We start from the raw sequence: 17,775 nt of genomic DNA, 5'->3' as shown, positions 1-17,775 counted from the left end.
TTCTGCTTAAAGGCATTACTTTTTATGTACACCTTTCTCTATAGATTGTGCCTTAGTATCATAAAGTTATCACAGCTTATAAATCAGCTGGTAACATTTTGTCTTCAGTCTGCTGGAAAAGATCTTCTTTCTCTTCACTGAAGTAATTTTGACAACAATCCATTGAAGAGATCACTGAAGTCTTCAACAGTTACATGATTCCAGTCCTTAACTGTAACATGTAATTTGTCTAAAGGGTCACATATAAAAAGTTCACTTTTCAAGACTAGAAAAGTCTGGTCCTCCTTTGCTGTAGTTTCCAGAAATTTCTGCCCCACTGAAGTCAAATCCAGGGTTCTGATGGAAGTAAAATTAAAAATTGTTTAGTAAGTAAATTATGTAGAATAAAAATGCCTTAAAAAATCCCAGACAACCCACAAAATAATATTCTGCCATTGTAACAAGAACATACAACAATCAACTTGTCATACATTTATCACAGCACTGAAATTCTTGGAACATGCATCAACAAACACTGAATTGTCATGGGTTGGTTGCCTGCTGCTGAAGTGACTTTGTAATGCTGTTCTTGCTTAGCAAGTAGTCAGATCTGTCAGAAAAGAATTGTTAAGGAAAGTTTAAGAACAAGATATGGCTTTTGGTGTCCTTTGAAACTGCTTTTTGAAAATCTAAGTATGTGTGCTGATGGATAGCAAGGTTCATAAAACTGCTGTTCTCTGCTGCAGTACAGAGCCTGCTGATTCAGCTGGTATGTAAAATGTAATTGTACACCTCTGCAGACATGTACAGGAATAGTTGTGTGCCAAAGGTAGAGCAAAAGAATTTAGGCAATTTTAGTAAAAGTGCAAGGAACATCTTTTCCAGCCAACTATTGTACTCCATCTTACATCATAAACAAGCATATCCAGCAGAGTTGATGTTCAGATTTTATTGTAAATATGGTTTTGTCACAATTCTAGATAATAACAGAAGCTGTGTGGAGCCTAACAGGTGAAAAGTTGTTAGGAAGATGCAATTACTAGAACAGCAACAGCACCTCCAAACTCACCTGAACTTATCACAAACCCTGCAGACAGAGTGCAAACAGAATAATCTCTTCAAAGCACAGTGATAAAACCTTGTAAGCATTTTATAGATATTTAACTAAAACATGTATTTCCATGGCATTTGCTCAGCTTTCCTGGCCATAACCTCTGTGTGCTAACAAAACATCTAAGGAGTAATTATGGTGCTTTAACTTACTTCTCTTTGGAATCTCTCCAGCGTAAGTTTCCTTTGCATCTGGTCCTGTACCCAAGGGTCAGCAGCATATTCATTTTCTAACAGAGAGGTCCAACAATTTCCAGCATCTCTATTTGTCTTCATTAGAACAATTCGTATCAGCTGCCTGTCTTCTGTTGAATGAAAACACACAGAGCAACTTTAAACTCAGTCCTACCTGCTGGTTCTTTTCTTGGTTTGGTGAATTCAACATTAACAAGCACAAGATATGAAGTAATTTAAATTCTTAATGCCAGTGCCAACCTAGTTCTTGATAAATAAATAAATAAACATTAACAAAAAAAGGCTGAGGCAAAGACAGCCTGTACTGTCATCTCTCTCCTTCTGGCCTGTAAGATGCTGAAGCTGTTTTAAGGGATTAAACACAGTTCATAAGTGCTTCTATTGCAAACATAAAGTAACCTTTTGGAGATGTTCACAACAAAGATTTAATCTACTAATACACACAACTCTGCTAAGGCAATAATGAAAAATTTAAGGTCAGACTGTACAGAGAGTTATTACCAACAAAAAGCCAGAACTAAGTTTTAGCAACATATGAACAGATGGTGTGTATGGCCACAGAGAATATATTGAAAGTATGTTTCAAAATAAATGTGCAGTGCAGGGTGTTCAGTTCTACTGAAGTGAATAAATACAGCATTATAAATGTATTTTGAAGATTATTTGTGTACTGTTAAATACTGGGTTTCACTTCACAATGTGTATTAACACTGTAAATTTTATTGGCTTAAATTACTAAATTATCAATAAATATTTAATATAAATATTGAATGGAAAAGAAAACCCTTCACAGAAAATCACTGAGAGGCACAGTCCACAAATATGATTGTCAAACCCCAAAATATTCAGAATACTTTACAGTATTTATGATACAATGGCCCAATATGCTTTTTTTTCTCATTATATGTAGGAACCTTAGTGTGATTTTAAAATTTCTTTCTGATTCTCTTGGACTGTAGATTTTGTCATTCATTCAAAAAATGTAATGCATAAAGAGTAGTAATTATGGGGAGTCATGGACCACACAGCTCTACCATAACTGTTTACCTTCAAATAAAAGTTTGCAAAAAACTTCTCACTTTATGGAAATGTTGGCAACCCATTGATTAAGACCTTCCAGGATGTGGCATTTTCTCATTAACCTTAGTCTCAAGTGCTTTTGTAAAACCTCAGTTCCTTAATCCAGCAATAATGACTTTGCCTTTTTACAAAGCTAAGGGAAGGAAGTAATCTTTTCCATTAATAAAGAGGGGGTAAATTATTCTGCAGTGTCTACTGGAAAGTTTTACTGTCTTTATAATGTCACTTCAGATGTAGATTATTACCTAAGGTCCACGTTCCTTCATCAGTTACTGTAGAGTCAAAAAGTTTACCCTGCAAAAGACAAGTACAATATTACAAATCAGTGAAACTTTTTCAGCATCCAGTTCACATTAAGAAGTTTTACTCACAACTTAACCACCATGTATTCTGCTGAAAATAAACAGGGTGACCTAGCCCTACAAGTATACACTTGTCAAAGAATTATTGCTTATTACACAATTATTTTTTTTTTAACTGGAGCATTTAATACCTTGTTTCAGTATCTGGAGTCATTGAAAAGGCTTGTGTTTCTCAGCAGGAAATGCCATTTTTAATAATCTTGTCATGAAAATGCAAGGGTTTTTGTCAGGAGTAACATCTAGCTCTGGTGCAGGATACAGGTAGCATAAGCAGTTCATTATAAATGTGAAAGTAAATCTGTCTTTAGGCTGGGTTTGTTTTTTTTGGTTTTTTTTTTTTTTTTTTTGTTGTTGTTGCTGTTGTTTGGTTGGTTTTGGGGTTTTTGTTTTTTTTTTTTACCTTCTCGAGCAATTAAAGCTGTACACTGAAATGCTGTCCATATTCACAGTAAAATCCATGTGAATTAGTATTTTTATTTTTCATAGAATCACAGAATGGATTGGATTGAAAGGGACCTTAAAGTTTATCTAATTCCAGCTCCCTGCCATGGGCAGGGACACTTTCCACTATCCCAGGTTGCTCCAACCCCTGTCTAACCTGGCCTTGAACACTTCCAGGGACGGGGCATCCACAGCTCCTCTGGGCACCCTGTGCCAAGGTCTCCCCACCCTCACACGAAACAACTTCTTCCTAATATCCAATATAACACTGTATTCTGACAGCTTAAAGCTTTTCCTCCTTGTCCCATCACCACATGGCCTTGTAAGAGCCTCTCTACAGATCTTTCCAAGTACTGGAGAACAGGCACCATCTGTAAAACCTCGTGCAAGTGAACACAATTGTTTCCAATAAATGCCATTTTTAATGTATCAAACCTGGCATAAAGAACAGAGAGGTGGCACAGGCGTGCCAACCTTCTCCCAGGCGACTAATGACAGCACATGGGGACACAGTCTGGGCTGTGCCAGGGCAGGTCTGGGCTGGACATCAGGAAGAAATTTCACAGAGTGTGACCAGACCTCGGATCGGGCTCCGGGGGAAGTGGCGCGGTCACAGTTTAAGCAAAGCCCGGCTGACACAGTGCTGGGTCAGGGGCTGTACTCGGTGATCTCAGGTATTTTATAACCCAGCTGAGCCCGTGCCTCCCCGGTGCCCCGCGGCCTACGCGTCGGACGGGCCGGCGCCCGCTGCCCGGGCTGCCCGCGGTACCTGCAGCAGCTCCTGCCCGCCCACGGCCAGGGCGATGTGCCGGCTCCGCAGGCTGCAGCGCACGTCCTTGGCGCGGGTGCCCGGCGGGACGCGCACCTCGATGAACACCTCCTCCAGCGTCTGGTACCAGCGGCCCCAGGGCGTCGCGCAGGGCACCACCCCGCTGCGCTCCTCGAACGGAGCCGACATGGGACACGGCGGCAGCGCGCGGCTCCGCGACCCGCACCGAGCCCCGCACACACGGAGTGAGCGAGCCCCACACAGCGAGGGAGCCCCGCACCGCTCCCGGCCCCGCTCCCCGCGCCCGCCCCGCGCACGCGCACCGCCGGCCACGCCCCCCGGCAAGTCCGCAACGCGCGTGCCCCGCGCCGGGCGCTCCGATTGGCCGAGGCGGGCGGGGCGGCGGCAGCTGATTGGCTGGTCGGCGCACGCCGCGGCCGTTGGCCCCTTTGAACGCCGGTCCGCGGGGTCCCGGCGCCGTAATGGCCTCCGCGCGCGCGCCGCTCCGCCGCCCCCTACGCCGCGATGGCAGCGCCGGTACGTGAGGGGAGCGCACGGGGGGAGCGGGGAGACCTTCGGCGGGACAGAGGGCCCGGACCGGCCTCCTTTCCTGTGGGCAGCAGCCCGCAGCGCAGTGCCCCAGGGCTCTTGCAGGGGTCCGCTTCTAAGGCAGAAGGTGCCGACTTCGTGTCTAGCCTTGGCTTGCCGAATACAGCCGTGAACGTGTATAATGTTCCGTGTATTTAGTTAGGTGTAGTAACTAAAGCGGTGCCAAGCCTTGCTGACCTCTGGTTCCGTAGTACAGCGCTGTAAGAGGAGCATGCAGAGCTTGCCACGGCTGAGGCACTGCTAGCCAGAGTGTTTGCTGATGTACGAGTCTCTCACAGTGAGGTTTCGGTTGTAGATTTACCCCAGATGTGTGATCAGTCTCATCGAAGCTGAAAACCCTGTCGTTTGCCTTCATTGTTGCCTATTGTTCTGAAAATCTCATTTTTAGCACGTACTCCCTTGCAAGAATCCCGTAACGTTAAGCCATCAGGTGGAGGGGGAAGTTTGCTGTCCTCTGAAGCATGCCAAGGGGTTAGGAAACAGAAAAGTAAGTAAACATTGCACAGAATACACAATGATAAGGTATCTTTAGATGCTGCAGCTGTTAGTGCTGTTGCTGTTCTGCTGCCCAGAAATTGGTTTCTGTTGCAGAGACTCGCTGCCTGCTTTCCAGCTCAAAGGAACAGCTGTAAAAACATCTATTGGAGTCTACCAAAAATAGCTTTATATGGGACTTCTGCTAATTAGGGGGGCGTCTCTGGAGGTCTAATCAACTACTTATTAACCTAGGGTTTAGAGATATTTTCATGCCTATTTAATATCTAAAGCATCCCTCAGTTTAAAACTGACTTTATGGATCTGGATCATGGCAGGGAATTTTGGCAGAAATGGAAATATCAAAGCTAGTCTGGTAGTCTCTTAACTTGGTCAAGTACCCAGAGGAACAATATTGAACTGGCTGATTGCAATAGAAAAGTAGCTGGTATTGAGTTGTGAAGTTGATGGCCTAACAAACAGGTGGAATGCTGTGTTTTGTACACAATTAACCTTGTGTAGTTTTTGTTGCATTTGCCTCACACTCTTTTTTCACCATTTGTACATGCACACCCTCTTTTTTCACCATTCCCTTCTACTTCCTTCTGCAGGTGAGACCAATCTGAGCAGTGAGAAGAGTGTACCCACCCCAGTGACTGCAAGGAGACTCACATCTCTTGGATCAACAGTAAGACTCTGCTGTGGTGTCTGTAGCTCTGTTAAATCCCAGCTAAATCTCTGACTGCTTAAACAATGCAGCCTCTTCATACAACTGTCATTAATCTGCCAAAGTGGAATATGGAACATATTGTTTTATCTGTGTTCCTTAAGACCTAAGCAGGAAAAATGAAGTTGCTGCATTCTTGGGAATCATGTGATAATTAACTTGGGACTAGAGAGCAGCTTGCTATTTTTGATGCTACACTCGTGTTCTTTTTCTGTTTTTCACCATATAAGTATGGTGTGACTCCTTTTTAAGGAGATGGTGTTCCTGCTCTCAGGGGATGGGCAAGGCAGAGTGGAAACCTGGTGGTGAAAGGAACAGGGTACTGCATGTACAGGTTCTGAATGTCCTATGCTGGCATATGGATTTCAAGATTAATAGCTTAACAGGCTGAAAAATTATATCCCTGACATGCTAATTAGATTCATGAGTATTGATGATGTAGGATGAAATTCTGCAAATTCTTGTATTTAACTGTGTTCAGCTACTTGAAGCTACAGATTTCTAACACATCTCTCTTCCAAAGCCTGCTAATGGGATTGGGAAGACTAAAAAAGATGTTCTCCTTATGAAGGAGAAAAAGAAGCAGAAGGCACTGGAGAAGGAGGTATGAATCCATCATCTGAGTCAAATCCTGTCATGTCTCCTCCCCCTTACAATAACAATAAATATTAGCTGATAGACAGCATGCAAGTATTTTACAAACAGCTCTGTGCAAAATAAAGATTATCAGATTTTATGGGTGTATAAAGCTCATGGAATTGCATTAATTCCTGCTGACTGTGATCAACTGTTCTGTCAGTGTTTTCAAAAACAGAACTAAGTCCTCTGTTTGGCTGCCCAAAAAAATTCTGTTTTATTGAACATTGTCTAGCTGAAATTTTTTGCTCACTAATTGTCATACTTTTGATGCTGAAGAGGCACCCTGAACTGTATCAGTGCACTTTGGTGTGCTAATTAGTGCCTTGTGTCTCAAATGTCACGTTCTGCCTTTTTGTGTCTCACAGCCAAAAAAGAGTTGGTTTGTGTTGCCCATTAAACCGAAGACTATTCTAATTTTTACATTTTGTATTGGCTTGGAAGCATAAAATAAGTCAGATTAAATGTTGCTGTTGTATGCTGTGTGATAATGGGGAATTGTGGTGATTATTTCCTTCCTGTGAATGAGTTGCAGATACATATTCTGAATGAAAGTAAACACAATTTGGATACCTATGCCTGTGGTTTACTTGACTAAACTAAAGATAGTAGGAAATAAAGAAATACCTCATATTTTAGATTCGTGCATTAGTGAGAGAACGTGGAGAGCAGGACAAAAAACTTCATGCTCTGGATGAAGATCTTGTAAAGATGGAAGCAAAGCTGAGTGCTGCATTTCAGGAGAAAACCTCTCTTTCAGCAAACGTTGCGTGCCTGAAGAAACAGCTGCTGGAGTTAACAAGAAGCAATGAGCTACTAAAGTCAAAGGTATTCAGACAAATAAATGCAACTTTGCTTTGCCTTGGCTGTTATTGAGCTTCCTGTGCAAGAGGAGGCTTTACTTGCTGATCAGCAGGTGTTTTGATGTAAAGCCTGTCTGGTTTGGGATCTTGTGCCCCCCTGTCTAAACACAGAGTGGGAGGGGAACACTTGGAAAGGGTTGTGTGAGCAGCAATTCATAGAAAGGAATTACACTGAGTGATTTTATCTTCTTTTCTAACAAGCTGTCGGAAGATGGTGTGCAGAAGAAAATGAGCAGCCTGTGCATGGAGTTGATGAAGCTCAGAAACATGAGGGATGCTAAGGAAAAGGTATGACCATTTGTACAGGACAGTAATTCTGAGCTTCTCATCAGGAATAAAGCCAGTGATCCTCAGTATAGCTTGAAGCTCTTGGTGATAGTAGTTGTTTAACAAGTGGCTGATATCTTTACAGAGGGATACCTGCAGTCACATTTAGCATTGTAGCTGGTGCTGTCATAAAATTTAATCATCACTCCTGTTTAATTTCACCACTGTTTCCCACGATGCCTTTTTATTTACTAAATCTCATTTTAATGTTAATATGGTGTATTTTGTTTGGTTTTTTCAGAGTGCACTGGCAAAGCAGGAAAACATGGAAATGAAGCTGCAGGAAGTGCAGAGGAATCTAGAGCATTCAAAGGGCAAAGTAGCTCAGTTACAAGAAAAATTGTAAGTACTATGAAGGGAATTAGATGATATGATATGACTTGGCCGCATTTCCATGCGTATCCTTAGTAGTAACCAAAATCAACGCTGTCTCTCTACTGAGAAGGAGCAAACATTATCAGTGTTTGGAATAAATACAGTGAAATGAAGTTCTAACAACTGCTGTGGTGTGATAAAGCTACCATTAGAAACATTGTTTCTCTAGTGTATGTAGCCAGTTTTGAAAATACAAACTGTATCACATCAACCCTTTGTCTTCCAGTGTGGTATGGGTGGGGTTTTTGTGGGTATGGGGTGGGGAGGGAAGACATAGGTTGTTAGAAAAGAATGGTTATTGAGGTTGGAGGAGAATGTTTGTATGGATGGGATATTTCTGGCCCTTCAGACTACTAAGTCAGCCATAAGCAAGAATAGAAAAGCATTAGAGCAGGAGCTGAAATCCTAATTAAGCAGGCATTTGGCTTGGATTTGATGAACACATTTATGTCCTCCAGAGAAGTGCTCTGAAGAGCCACTGTGGTGCCTTCAGAGCTGCTTTGGTGTAGACACATGCTCTGTAGAAAGGCAACTGCAGGGTCTCTTGGTTCCAGCAGCTCTAGGTAGATAGAGTGGATTCTAACTCAGCACTTTCTATTCTGCCCAAACCATGTCATGTGCTGCACAGCAACAGAGCACTAACATGCAGCCTGTTGCTGAGGACAGTGACCTGGGATCAACTTCCAGCCATGTTCAATGTAAGGTTGGCACAATTGGCACTGCGGCACAAACTTGGCTGTGAAAATACACAAAGGTAATAATGCAGGTAGTGCAGGTCACAAAGGGAGGAGGTGCTGATTTGCTAAAAAACTGCTTTATGTTAATGCATTATCGTGCTTGTGGCAAAATGTGGCACAGCATCATTACTACAATGAGAAGACAATCTGGAACAAGGATGAAAAGAGGGTAGAATCACCTCTTAGAGCCAGTATCAATTTTTCAGCTAAACTAGGAGATGAAAAGTATGTGTTACTGCTTAACTCTGGATTTGTTTAAATGTATCTGTCATAAAAACTGTCTGGTTTTAGGTCTGCTACTGAGAGAGACAAAGTTGAAGAAAAGTCTGACACTGAAAAACTCTTGGAATATGTTACAGAGCTCAGGTAAAAACAAATTATTGTCAAGAAGGCAGTTTTCCTCTTGAAAACGAACAGTCCTAAGCGTTTTCCTTTGTGTTGGTGTGGAAGCCTGCAAACAAAATTTAGTGGTCACAAGTGCCTGAATTTTCTTCTACAGTAGCGTTGCAGAAACAGCAGAAAAATACAAACTACAAGTTGCCCAGATGGAGGAGACACTGAGTAAGAAAGACCAAGATATTGAGATCCTGAGGAATACCTTCAAAGCAAAAGAGGAAGAGTCAGGTAAACTGATGAAAGAACTTAATGAGCGGTGTCAACTGCTTCAACAAGAGAAAGGTAATTGTTCTTGTACACTGTTCCATATGTGGGATCACTCCCATGTCTTAAAGCACCTCAAATAGGTGTTTTCTAAAATGTCAATTTAGACTGGTTTTTCTACATGATAAGTCAAATTTCTGAGCTCCAGCTAGAAACACCAAGGCATGTTTTTAACAACAGGGAAATCACTTCACATCTGACATCTCTTAAGTCTGAATTGGTGTTTCCATGGAGGGTGACTTGGGTAGTATACAATGAAAATTGTAGGAGTGGCTTTCATCTGAAAGGTGAACACTAAGTTCTTGTTGCTTACTCTTCACTGAGAAGCAGTGTAATATTGTGTGAATTCACTGCTAGCAGCTTGTTCACAGATTCACTGAGGTGTTGGGAATGTGGCAAGGATCCTTCTTCACCTCCTTTCTCCTCCTCTCCCAACTCTAGCAACTCTGCAATCTGAGACATGTACTCACTTTTCTGTATCAGCTGCTTTCTGTGTGCTAGCTTGTGCAAGAATCTTTGGGGAACTCATGTAGTTGCTTGTCCCTGCTCTTCTGGTGGAAAAAGCTTGGTCCAAACACTCCTGCTGTTAAAATGATTTTGAAGTGGTTACCCTGAGCCAGTTTTGAGGAGTTTTCAGATGAGTTGTAGGTATGGATTTGTTTCCCTAGATAGGCAAGGGAAAAACTAAGATAGAATGGCAGTGTTATGATTAATATATTGTAGCTATTTGAAGATAGAAAAGGGAATTTGTTATATTGACAATTTTTCTATGCAGAGAAGGAGTCATCTGAGGCCAAAGGACAGTTCCTGAGTATGAATGCTGAAATAGAAGACCTGAAAAAGAAAATTGATTTGGTGGAACAAGAACACCAAAAACTCCTTCAGAAACATGAGGAAGTAATCTCTCAGCTGCAGCAAGAGAAGGTAAATACACACTATGAATTAGTCTAAAAATAGATTGTAATCCCAAGGACTGGCACTAAAAATTGTTGTTTGCACATGAGATGTGCATTCCACAGATTAGGTTATCATTAATATGGCCAAGTGGGAACTGGCCTGCAGAACTTATGTGATCTAATAGGTCTAAGAACCATTCCTGGTGTGATGGGGGGTTTGGTTCTTCCCATAGATTTGAAACTTAAACACTGCAAATTAACCCTTGACTACTCAGGAACTACTGGTAGTTTTAAAATCTGTGGTATTCTGGCATGCAGGAGTCATCTGCATCAATGCAGCAGAAGTTACTGGAGTTTGAAAATGAAGTAACAAGTGAGAGACATCTTCTGGAAGAAGAGCTGAAAGGTACCATGAAGGAGCTGAATAAATTGCATGCAAAGGAAAAGAAAGCTGAAAAGTTGGTGAAGCGACTGGAACAGGAAATCAAGTCTCAAGGTCTTGAACTCACACAGATGGAAGAAGAATTGAAAGGGTTTGTGGAAGAAACTTTTTAATTCAAGCTTTGAAAGGAAAAATGTTAGTTAGTAGTGTAAGCAGAGCTTCTGAGCGCAATTCAGGTTTTAGAGACCTGAGCAGATCTGAAGTGATTTCTTGCTGATTGTTGATTATTGATAGTGATGAGATCTAATCACTTGCACTAGTAACTTGAGTCAGTATCAATAGTAATTTGAGTCAGTTTTACGTTGTTGTAATTTAAAACAAAAAAAGCCAGTTGGGATTTGCTTGGAAGGCTGGTGTTGTAGTGCTCTGGCTTTGCTGTGCTGGACAAGATCTGTGCATGTTGCACTGGCTATTTCTGTCCTGGTGAAGGCTATGACAAAAGTACTTTCAAACCCGTTCTTTCTTGTTTAAGTTTACTATTAGGTTTTTAATCTATTCTATAGCTCCCTTAGAAAACAAAGGGAGGGGGAAATCCTTAGCAATACCTGTTATGAAGATTGTGCTTTAGTATGTGAGAAGTTACTGGTTTGTCACAGTTAATTTATTGCTGCTGCTTCAAGCTTTCTGTAACTGATGGCAGCATTTGGTGATGTGTTCACACTTCAAGCTTTCTGTAACTGATGGCAGCATTTGGTGATGTGTTCACACATGCTTCTCTGCAGAGTGCAATGCTGAGTTTTTATTTCAGGAAGAATGCAGAGCTGGAGCAAATCAAGGCAATGCATAGCAGTGCTGTATTGAAAATCCAAGAAGAGCACAGCAATACACTGCAGGAACTTGGAAAGATTATTGCTGACTTTGACAGGTATTTAGGTTTTATTAATGTATAGGAGAGGCATTATCTCTAAGATGACAATAAAATGTACTGTTCCTTTATGTGCCACATGTGAGTGTTGGCATGGTATTTGAGCAGAGAATTTTGTGATGGTGTTTGGTGGCATTAAGAATTTATTTCCTGAGTACTAGGCTAGTATAGTGACACAGTATCACTATCTAGTTCAACAAGTTGGATATTTCTTCTTCCAAAATGTAACCAGTTGTCAGTGGTCTTGAATCACAAAGACTTGTAACTAGTGATGGTGTTCTTGATAATGAAATATCTTACAAAAAGACTTATATAGACTCAAAATTTGCACTGAATTGAATGTAGTTTCCTACAGTTACTGCAATTATTGTACCTTAAAATACTCAGGTAGAGAAAGGATATAAAAAGTGATACTGTTATTACTGGGTATGTGTGTCACCCATGAAGGATCCTGTGGGATATTTCCAAATGCCAACTACAGACAGTAGGTGCTTTACTGTTTAAAATAAATTTCAGAGGGAGTAGGCCCTTTGTTTTAAAACACCTACAAAATATAGTAATATCTGTATCAGAGTTTGTCATAGTGTTACTGCTTATGGCTTTAGGGAGCTGTGTGTGGTTTCTTTCTTACCTTTGGATTTATCAGTGCCTGTACACTGCCACATCTTCTGGTTATACAATCTTGATACTTGCTAGCACAAGTTTGTATTGCTCTTGTAAGGTGTGAAGATTTCCATCTGTTTTTTGCCTGAAGTAACAAGGTTTTTCTCATTTGTACTGTAATACCAGCTACAAGAAAACATCAGCTGAAGAAATTTGCAGTTTGAAACTGGAGAATTTCTCTCTGCAAAAAGAAGTTGCCAGCCTGAAAAGAGCAGGCCAAGAGAATCTGCAGTTGCTTCAAGAGGCAGAATACACTAAAAACAAAGCAAAGGAAGAATATGCAAGGTACTACACAGACAGACTTTTTCTTAAGCTAAAGAATGCAAACTGAGGCTAGGCTTTCTAACTAGAACCTCATGTGATGCTCTAAAGATCACATCAGTAGCTGGTGTAAGCTGAAGTTTCTTGCTTTTCCCATTGGAAAAGGTTGAAAATACTGATAGACAAAATTCGTTAAGTTAATATGCATTAGAAAACTGGTCTGTCCAATCAGTTATTTTGACTTTTGTTTATACATGGAACATGGAGGAAAAGGAAAATACTTGAATGAAATATGTAGGAGTATTGTCTGTTCCAGAAATATCAGTTACAGTGGCTTCTCTGCAAATGAGATCCCCAGGGATGACAAGCAGATGGTTAATGCACAACTCACTCCCTGCCACTCCAGTCTGAATGATGTCAGCTCAAATTCTGCTCACAAGCAGATGCCAATTAATCATCCATGAGATGCTGCACTGTGATGATAGAACTGAGGTCCTTTCTCTGCCTAATATGAAGCATCACAGTGCAGCTGATGAGAAACAGAACCCAAGAAGTTGTGTTAGGCCAGTAGCTGAGAACGTGCTTCTGACTGTCTAGCAGTTTAGTGATCCATGTTCTCTATGCTTCTGTGCTGTTAAAATGCTGCCCTTTCTTTCCTCCCACCTGCTTAATGTCTCCAGTTCTGATTAGAGCTGGTAAAAGAAAAACTGAAGAGCTGTTTGCTGGCTCAGGTGGCAGGGGGGGATGGAGCAAAGCTCTTCAGCTGGGGCTGAAGAGAGGGTCAATGCTTTTTTGATATATCCACACTGAACAGTATTGATTAGTTCCTGCTTGAGCAAATCTCTCCATGAAAAGCTTAACTACTAAACCATCCCTGCTAAAAGCTGTTTGGCTTGAACAACCTTAAATGAGCAACACCATCTTTCTTTGCTTGAAAAGGACTGCTTGCATCCTTATAGAAAAAGCTTAAAATGTTGTTCGTCTTAAACTTTACTGCTTTCTGTACTTTTGTTTTCTTTGTGGCAGTTTTTGTGCAAACTTTTATTTCAGTTCTACTAACAGCTTTTCAACCATGGTTATTTGTGGGTTTTAGATTTAGTGTAGTGGAAAAAAAGTAAAAATCAAAGGCTCAATACAAAATGATCTTCCTCAGGATGCTTTCAGAAGTCCAGACCAAGCTTGCACTAAAAGAAGCAGAAACAGAGAGAACAAAAGAGTCTTGCCTTGCACAAGTGACTAAACTTCAGGAAAAATTTGAGGAGCAAACTGAAGATCTGAAAAGAGAACTTGAAGCAGAAAGAGCAAGGTGACTTTCTCAAACTTAAACTGCATATGATGGCATAGCCACGTTTTATTGGGAAGAAGTGCTGAGAGCTAACAAGGAACATAACAAAACTCTGTTCCTTGCTTTTTAGGGAAACCATAAGTGAAGATGTGACCTCTGCCTTAAACAAAGAGATCCAGACCTGGCGTAAACTGTATGAAGATTTACATAACAAAGTGAAGCCTTTTCAGGTGTGTTGTGCAGTAGGTGTTTGTTAGTATCTCTTGACATAAGACTTTTGCACTTGGCTCAAGTTGTACTCTTGAAAGGTAAATATGCTTCTAAGGCATTTATTCTGCAGTGGTTTCCTAAGTTACTATCCAATGAGCCAGCTATTCCCTTTGCCAAACTCATCTTCCTTGGTAGATTTCAGTTCAATAAAAAGTTATGCTGAGTTGCAAGATTTCTAAAACATTCAAGTATATTTCAGCAACAACTAGATGCTTTTGAAGCAGAGAAGAATGCTCTCCTAGAGGAGCAGGGGGCAGCCCAAGAACAACTGAATAAACTGAGTGATGCATATGCTAAACTACTTGGCCACCAGAACATGAAGCAAAAAATCAAGCATGTTATGAAGCTGAAGGAAGACAATGTCCACCTGAAACAGGTTTGTGAAATGAAAAATTAGAAATCTGCATGTTACTAATGTGCTTGATACCTTTGTTAATTACTCTAAATATTTACAGACTAGTCCTGCAAGCTACTTATTTCTTGGTTTTTAAATTCCCTGCATGAAACAGATTACAATAAACCACCAGACTCCAGAAATGCCAAGAGTTTTATTTTTGACAGGATTTACAACATACAAAGGGATCAGCAGTACAAATAAGTACTTTTACTCTTAGCTTGGTTGGCTTTTCTTAGTTTTTTTTGGGGTCCTAGACTTAAACTATCTGCTGAAAGTTTGAGACTGCCATACTGCTTGTTGGTGTTACACAGTACCTGTATGTGCTGTTGGTTTCTCTACACCTGCATGTTTGGGTTGTTTTAATGCCACCAATAATTGTCTCTATGTTTAGCATTAGGCAAAATGGCTCCCTCAGTAAATGATGAAGCAGAATCTTGTCATGTTCTTTATCTAACATCCAAGTTTTGCCTAGGATGTGTTCAAGCTGCGTGCACTGCTGGCCAAGGAGAAGCAAACCAGCAGGCAGCTTCAGGAGCAGCTGTGTGCAGTACAGGGCATCAAGCGCTTTGATCCTTCCAAAGCTTTCCAGCATGACAGCAAGGAAAATGTTCCTCCAAAAACACCTCTAAAAGAAGGTAAGTGTGAGCTTGATGTAGCCTTTGTACCTCTTAGCCTTAACCAAGGCAGGTATGAGAGCCTTGCATGGTCTGCTGCATCTGAGGGAGGTGAATGGCATCTCTGGTTCCAGAGCAGGTGTTGGAGGCTGCCAGCAGTGGGGCACTCCCAGGGTACTTTCCAGCCCAGATCCCTACAGCCTGGCAGGAATAGGTGTTGTGCCAGGTCAGACAGCAGAGCCATTCTCCTTCTGTCACCAGCTCACATATATTCCTGCTGATGAGGTGACAGGAAATGTCTCCTGCACAGGTGATGGGGTACAAGTGGCTCAGCCAGACCCCTTTGCACCCTGGTTCTTTAGCTGCTACCTGGCAGGACCTTACACCACTGCAGGTGTCAAAGTAAGGTGCAAAAGGTCCTCAGATAAATGTGGAGTGGAAGAACAGATGGAGAGAACATGGGGACACACCAAGGGAAGCAGGGTAGGGGACGGAGTTTCATTATAGGATCTGTTCCAGGGTCTGAAATCCTGGCTTGCCTGCATGGTTCAGAGTGTAGGGCTTTCTGCCCCCCAGGAGACAAGAAATTTACTTACTGTGGTGGGAGCAATAAGTGAAAAACTGAAACTTATTAACGTTTTTCCATTGCAGGTAATAAAAACAAAATTTGAAGTTTTCTTGTTATCAAGAAAATAAATCACCCATAAATTTGTGTGCTACAGGAGACTTCAACAGACTGCTGCTTCAAGGTGAAATTGGATGCTCTATATAATGCAAATAAGTACGAGCCCTAGAGAAATGATCTAAAATTACATGTATGTCTAAAAACTGTTTTACTGAGAAGCAACAGGTGACAGCTCATTCCTGACTCCTGGTAACATCCTTACAGGCATGAACTCTGAAAAGTGTTCACTGTTGCACATTTTGGATATGCTGAGGCTGCTTAGTTAGGTTTTGAACAGAGCATTTTAAGCACCGGAGATTAAGATGACAAATGAAATCAGATTTTATGTGAGTTTTTTAATTTTTATGTTTTTAATTTTTTTTGCATCTATCCAGTGTATACAATTCTATGATAAATTAATTTTGCTGTTTATAGCTGCTTTGGTACCAATACTGCCAAGAGACCTTTTTACTTCTGTGGCCTACGCACTATAGAACCTGATTAGAAATGGGACTGTACACTTAATTTTGATATTTTACAGGATCTATATTCAGTATGTGTGAACTTAAATCCTGGGGCTAGGTGTTGCAGCTGTTGATCTTCAGAAGAGCATTTTCAGGTCAAAGTTGAATTGACTGCATTTATCTGAATGTCTGTGCACTGTGACTAAGATTAGTGTCTGTCTCAAGAGCAGTGCTGTGTCCTCTGGACTCTTGAACTGCCATAAAATCTCTGTAGCCAGCTGTTGTACGTGATCAGTGCCACAGTCAGGGAATAACAACACAACTTCTCTCACTGGGGTGGGAGGGCATCACAGAGCTCACATGCATTGTACAGACTGGAACTTGGACAGTGGGGAAAGAATCTGTTAAACTGCATTGAAAATTAGGAATATTTTGGCGCAATAAAAATTTTAAATTCATGAATTTGTCCTTTTCCTTTGCAAGCCAGTTATAAAACCCAAAATTACATTACAGTGGGATTCATCTAATGTTCTTTTTTTCTAGTCCGGTCTTCAAAGCGAAGCCCAATGTCAGTCTTGCTTCAAAAACTATGTGTTCTCTAGTCTTAGGCAAGTTATTTAGCTGAACTGTACAATACATAGAACCTGCTATTCTCTGATTTCTCTTAATACAAAAGCGAATACTGAATTTAAGTCAAAGGTGGAACTGTGTTTTTGTTATTGTATCTCTGTGCAGCTCCCTTACACAGAGGTGCTGCAGAGGCAGCACCCAAAGCTTAGCTGGTAGAATTTGTTTGCATTTATGCTGACATTTTGAGCCTTACAGAGATATCATAATTCCTAGGAAATTATATACAGAAAATGCAAATTAAGTCCAAGGAAAGAAGTTGCTAAATGATTTCTCTTAATGTCATATTTGTGTATTTGCTGGATTACTTAGTCCTTTGAAGATTGAGGGTGAGGATTACTTCGTGTTTTAATTAAGAGAGCACTTGGTGTTCAGCCTGAAGTGTTGAGAGATTTTTGATTAAGTTGCTAGAAGTATTTTTTTAATGGAGTTCTCTCCTTGTGGAGAAAAAAAATTAAGGTTTTCTTGTCTAAAGGGTGTAAATGGAGTAAAAAATTGTAGAGGAAACGGGCATTTGTCTGAACGTTGATGAAAGATTCCACTAAACTCAAAACAGAAAAATGGGGATGCTGATTTAAGGTTTTGATTTTTTTTGACTGAAGGTACCAGTATGCCAAGGGAAGCCGAGAATGGCAGGTGTCACAGGACTGGGCTTTTAGGGATCCTACATCGTTTGATACAGCTGGCAGGAGCAGGCTTATACTGACAGAAGACAAACTCCAGCAAATAATTCTGCTAGCCTTACAGCAAGGGGCATCCTTGAGCTTTAAAACATTGATAAGTCATAGAGGAGAGTGGGGAGAGAAGCAAAGGATGGAAGTCAAGGCAAAGTTGAGGGCTTTTGTCAACTTCAGCCTAGGAGGCTTTTTTGTTTCATGCACTATGAAATGAAGTATTAAAATCTAAAACCTTGACACTTATAGCTCAACTGACATTAGTATTCACTGCAGGAATCCATTATTTTCATGTCGTGGAAGACTTTT

At 41.0% G+C, this 17,775-nt stretch overlaps 2 protein-coding genes across 2 annotated transcripts; one reads left to right on the top strand and one right to left on the bottom strand.

Annotated features, from left to right (window-relative positions):
* On the bottom strand, positions 1 to 4,228 carry NUDCD2 (NudC domain containing 2). Its single transcript, XM_058815375.1, has 4 exons — positions 3,937 to 4,228; positions 2,610 to 2,658; positions 1,243 to 1,394; positions 1 to 336 (listed from the first exon to the last, which is right to left on the bottom strand). The coding sequence occupies exons 1-4, from the start codon at positions 4,123 to 4,125 to the stop codon at positions 253 to 255; spliced, it is 474 nt and encodes a 157-aa protein (XP_058671358.1). The 5' UTR covers positions 4,126 to 4,228; the 3' UTR covers positions 1 to 252.
* A 190-nt stretch (positions 4,229 to 4,418) lies between these two features.
* Positions 4,419 to 16,596, top strand: HMMR (hyaluronan mediated motility receptor). The gene is made up of 18 exons (XM_058815280.1): positions 4,419 to 4,473; positions 4,934 to 5,032; positions 5,631 to 5,707; positions 6,270 to 6,350; positions 7,022 to 7,210; positions 7,447 to 7,533; positions 7,814 to 7,914; positions 8,976 to 9,050; positions 9,184 to 9,362; positions 10,120 to 10,268; positions 10,559 to 10,773; positions 11,431 to 11,547; positions 12,337 to 12,495; positions 13,625 to 13,777; positions 13,887 to 13,986; positions 14,226 to 14,402; positions 14,896 to 15,058; positions 15,689 to 16,596. Exons 1-18 carry the CDS (start codon positions 4,419 to 4,421, stop codon positions 15,706 to 15,708), a joined length of 2,196 nt encoding a protein of 731 aa, XP_058671263.1. The 3' UTR covers positions 15,709 to 16,596.
* The last annotated feature ends 1,179 nt before the right edge of the window (positions 16,597 to 17,775 follow it).

This window comes from Ammospiza caudacuta, chromosome 16 (genome assembly GCF_027887145.1).
Source record: "Ammospiza caudacuta isolate bAmmCau1 chromosome 16, bAmmCau1.pri, whole genome shotgun sequence".
Classification (NCBI taxonomy): Eukaryota; Metazoa; Chordata; class Aves; order Passeriformes; family Passerellidae; genus Ammospiza; species Ammospiza caudacuta.
Note: the sequence above shows the minus strand (reverse complement) of the source record. Positions and strands in the feature narration are given on the sequence as shown.

Bases quoted from the DNA above. Each gene is read 5' to 3' on its own strand.
- NUDCD2 (XM_058815375.1), bottom strand. From the start codon at position 4,125: ATGTCGGCTCCGTTCGAGGAGCGCAGCGGGGTGGTGCCCTGCGCGACG. The intron at 2,659-3,936 runs GTACCGCGGGCA...TGTCTTTTGCAG, and splicing joins GCGGGCAGGAGCTGCTGCAG to GGTAAACTTTTTGACTCTAC. The intron at 1,395-2,609 runs GTAATAATCTAC...TTCATTCAACAG, and splicing joins TGAAGGAACGTGGACCTTAG to AAGACAGGCAGCTGATACGA.
- HMMR (XM_058815280.1), top strand. From the start codon at position 4,419: ATGGCCTCCGCGCGCGCGCCGCTCCGCCGCCCCCTACGCCGCGATGGC. The intron at 4,474-4,933 runs GTACGTGAGGGG...TCTCATTTTTAG, and splicing joins ACGCCGCGATGGCAGCGCCG to CACGTACTCCCTTGCAAGAA. The intron at 12,496-13,624 runs GTACTACACAGA...GATCTTCCTCAG, and splicing joins GCAAAGGAAGAATATGCAAG to GATGCTTTCAGAAGTCCAGA.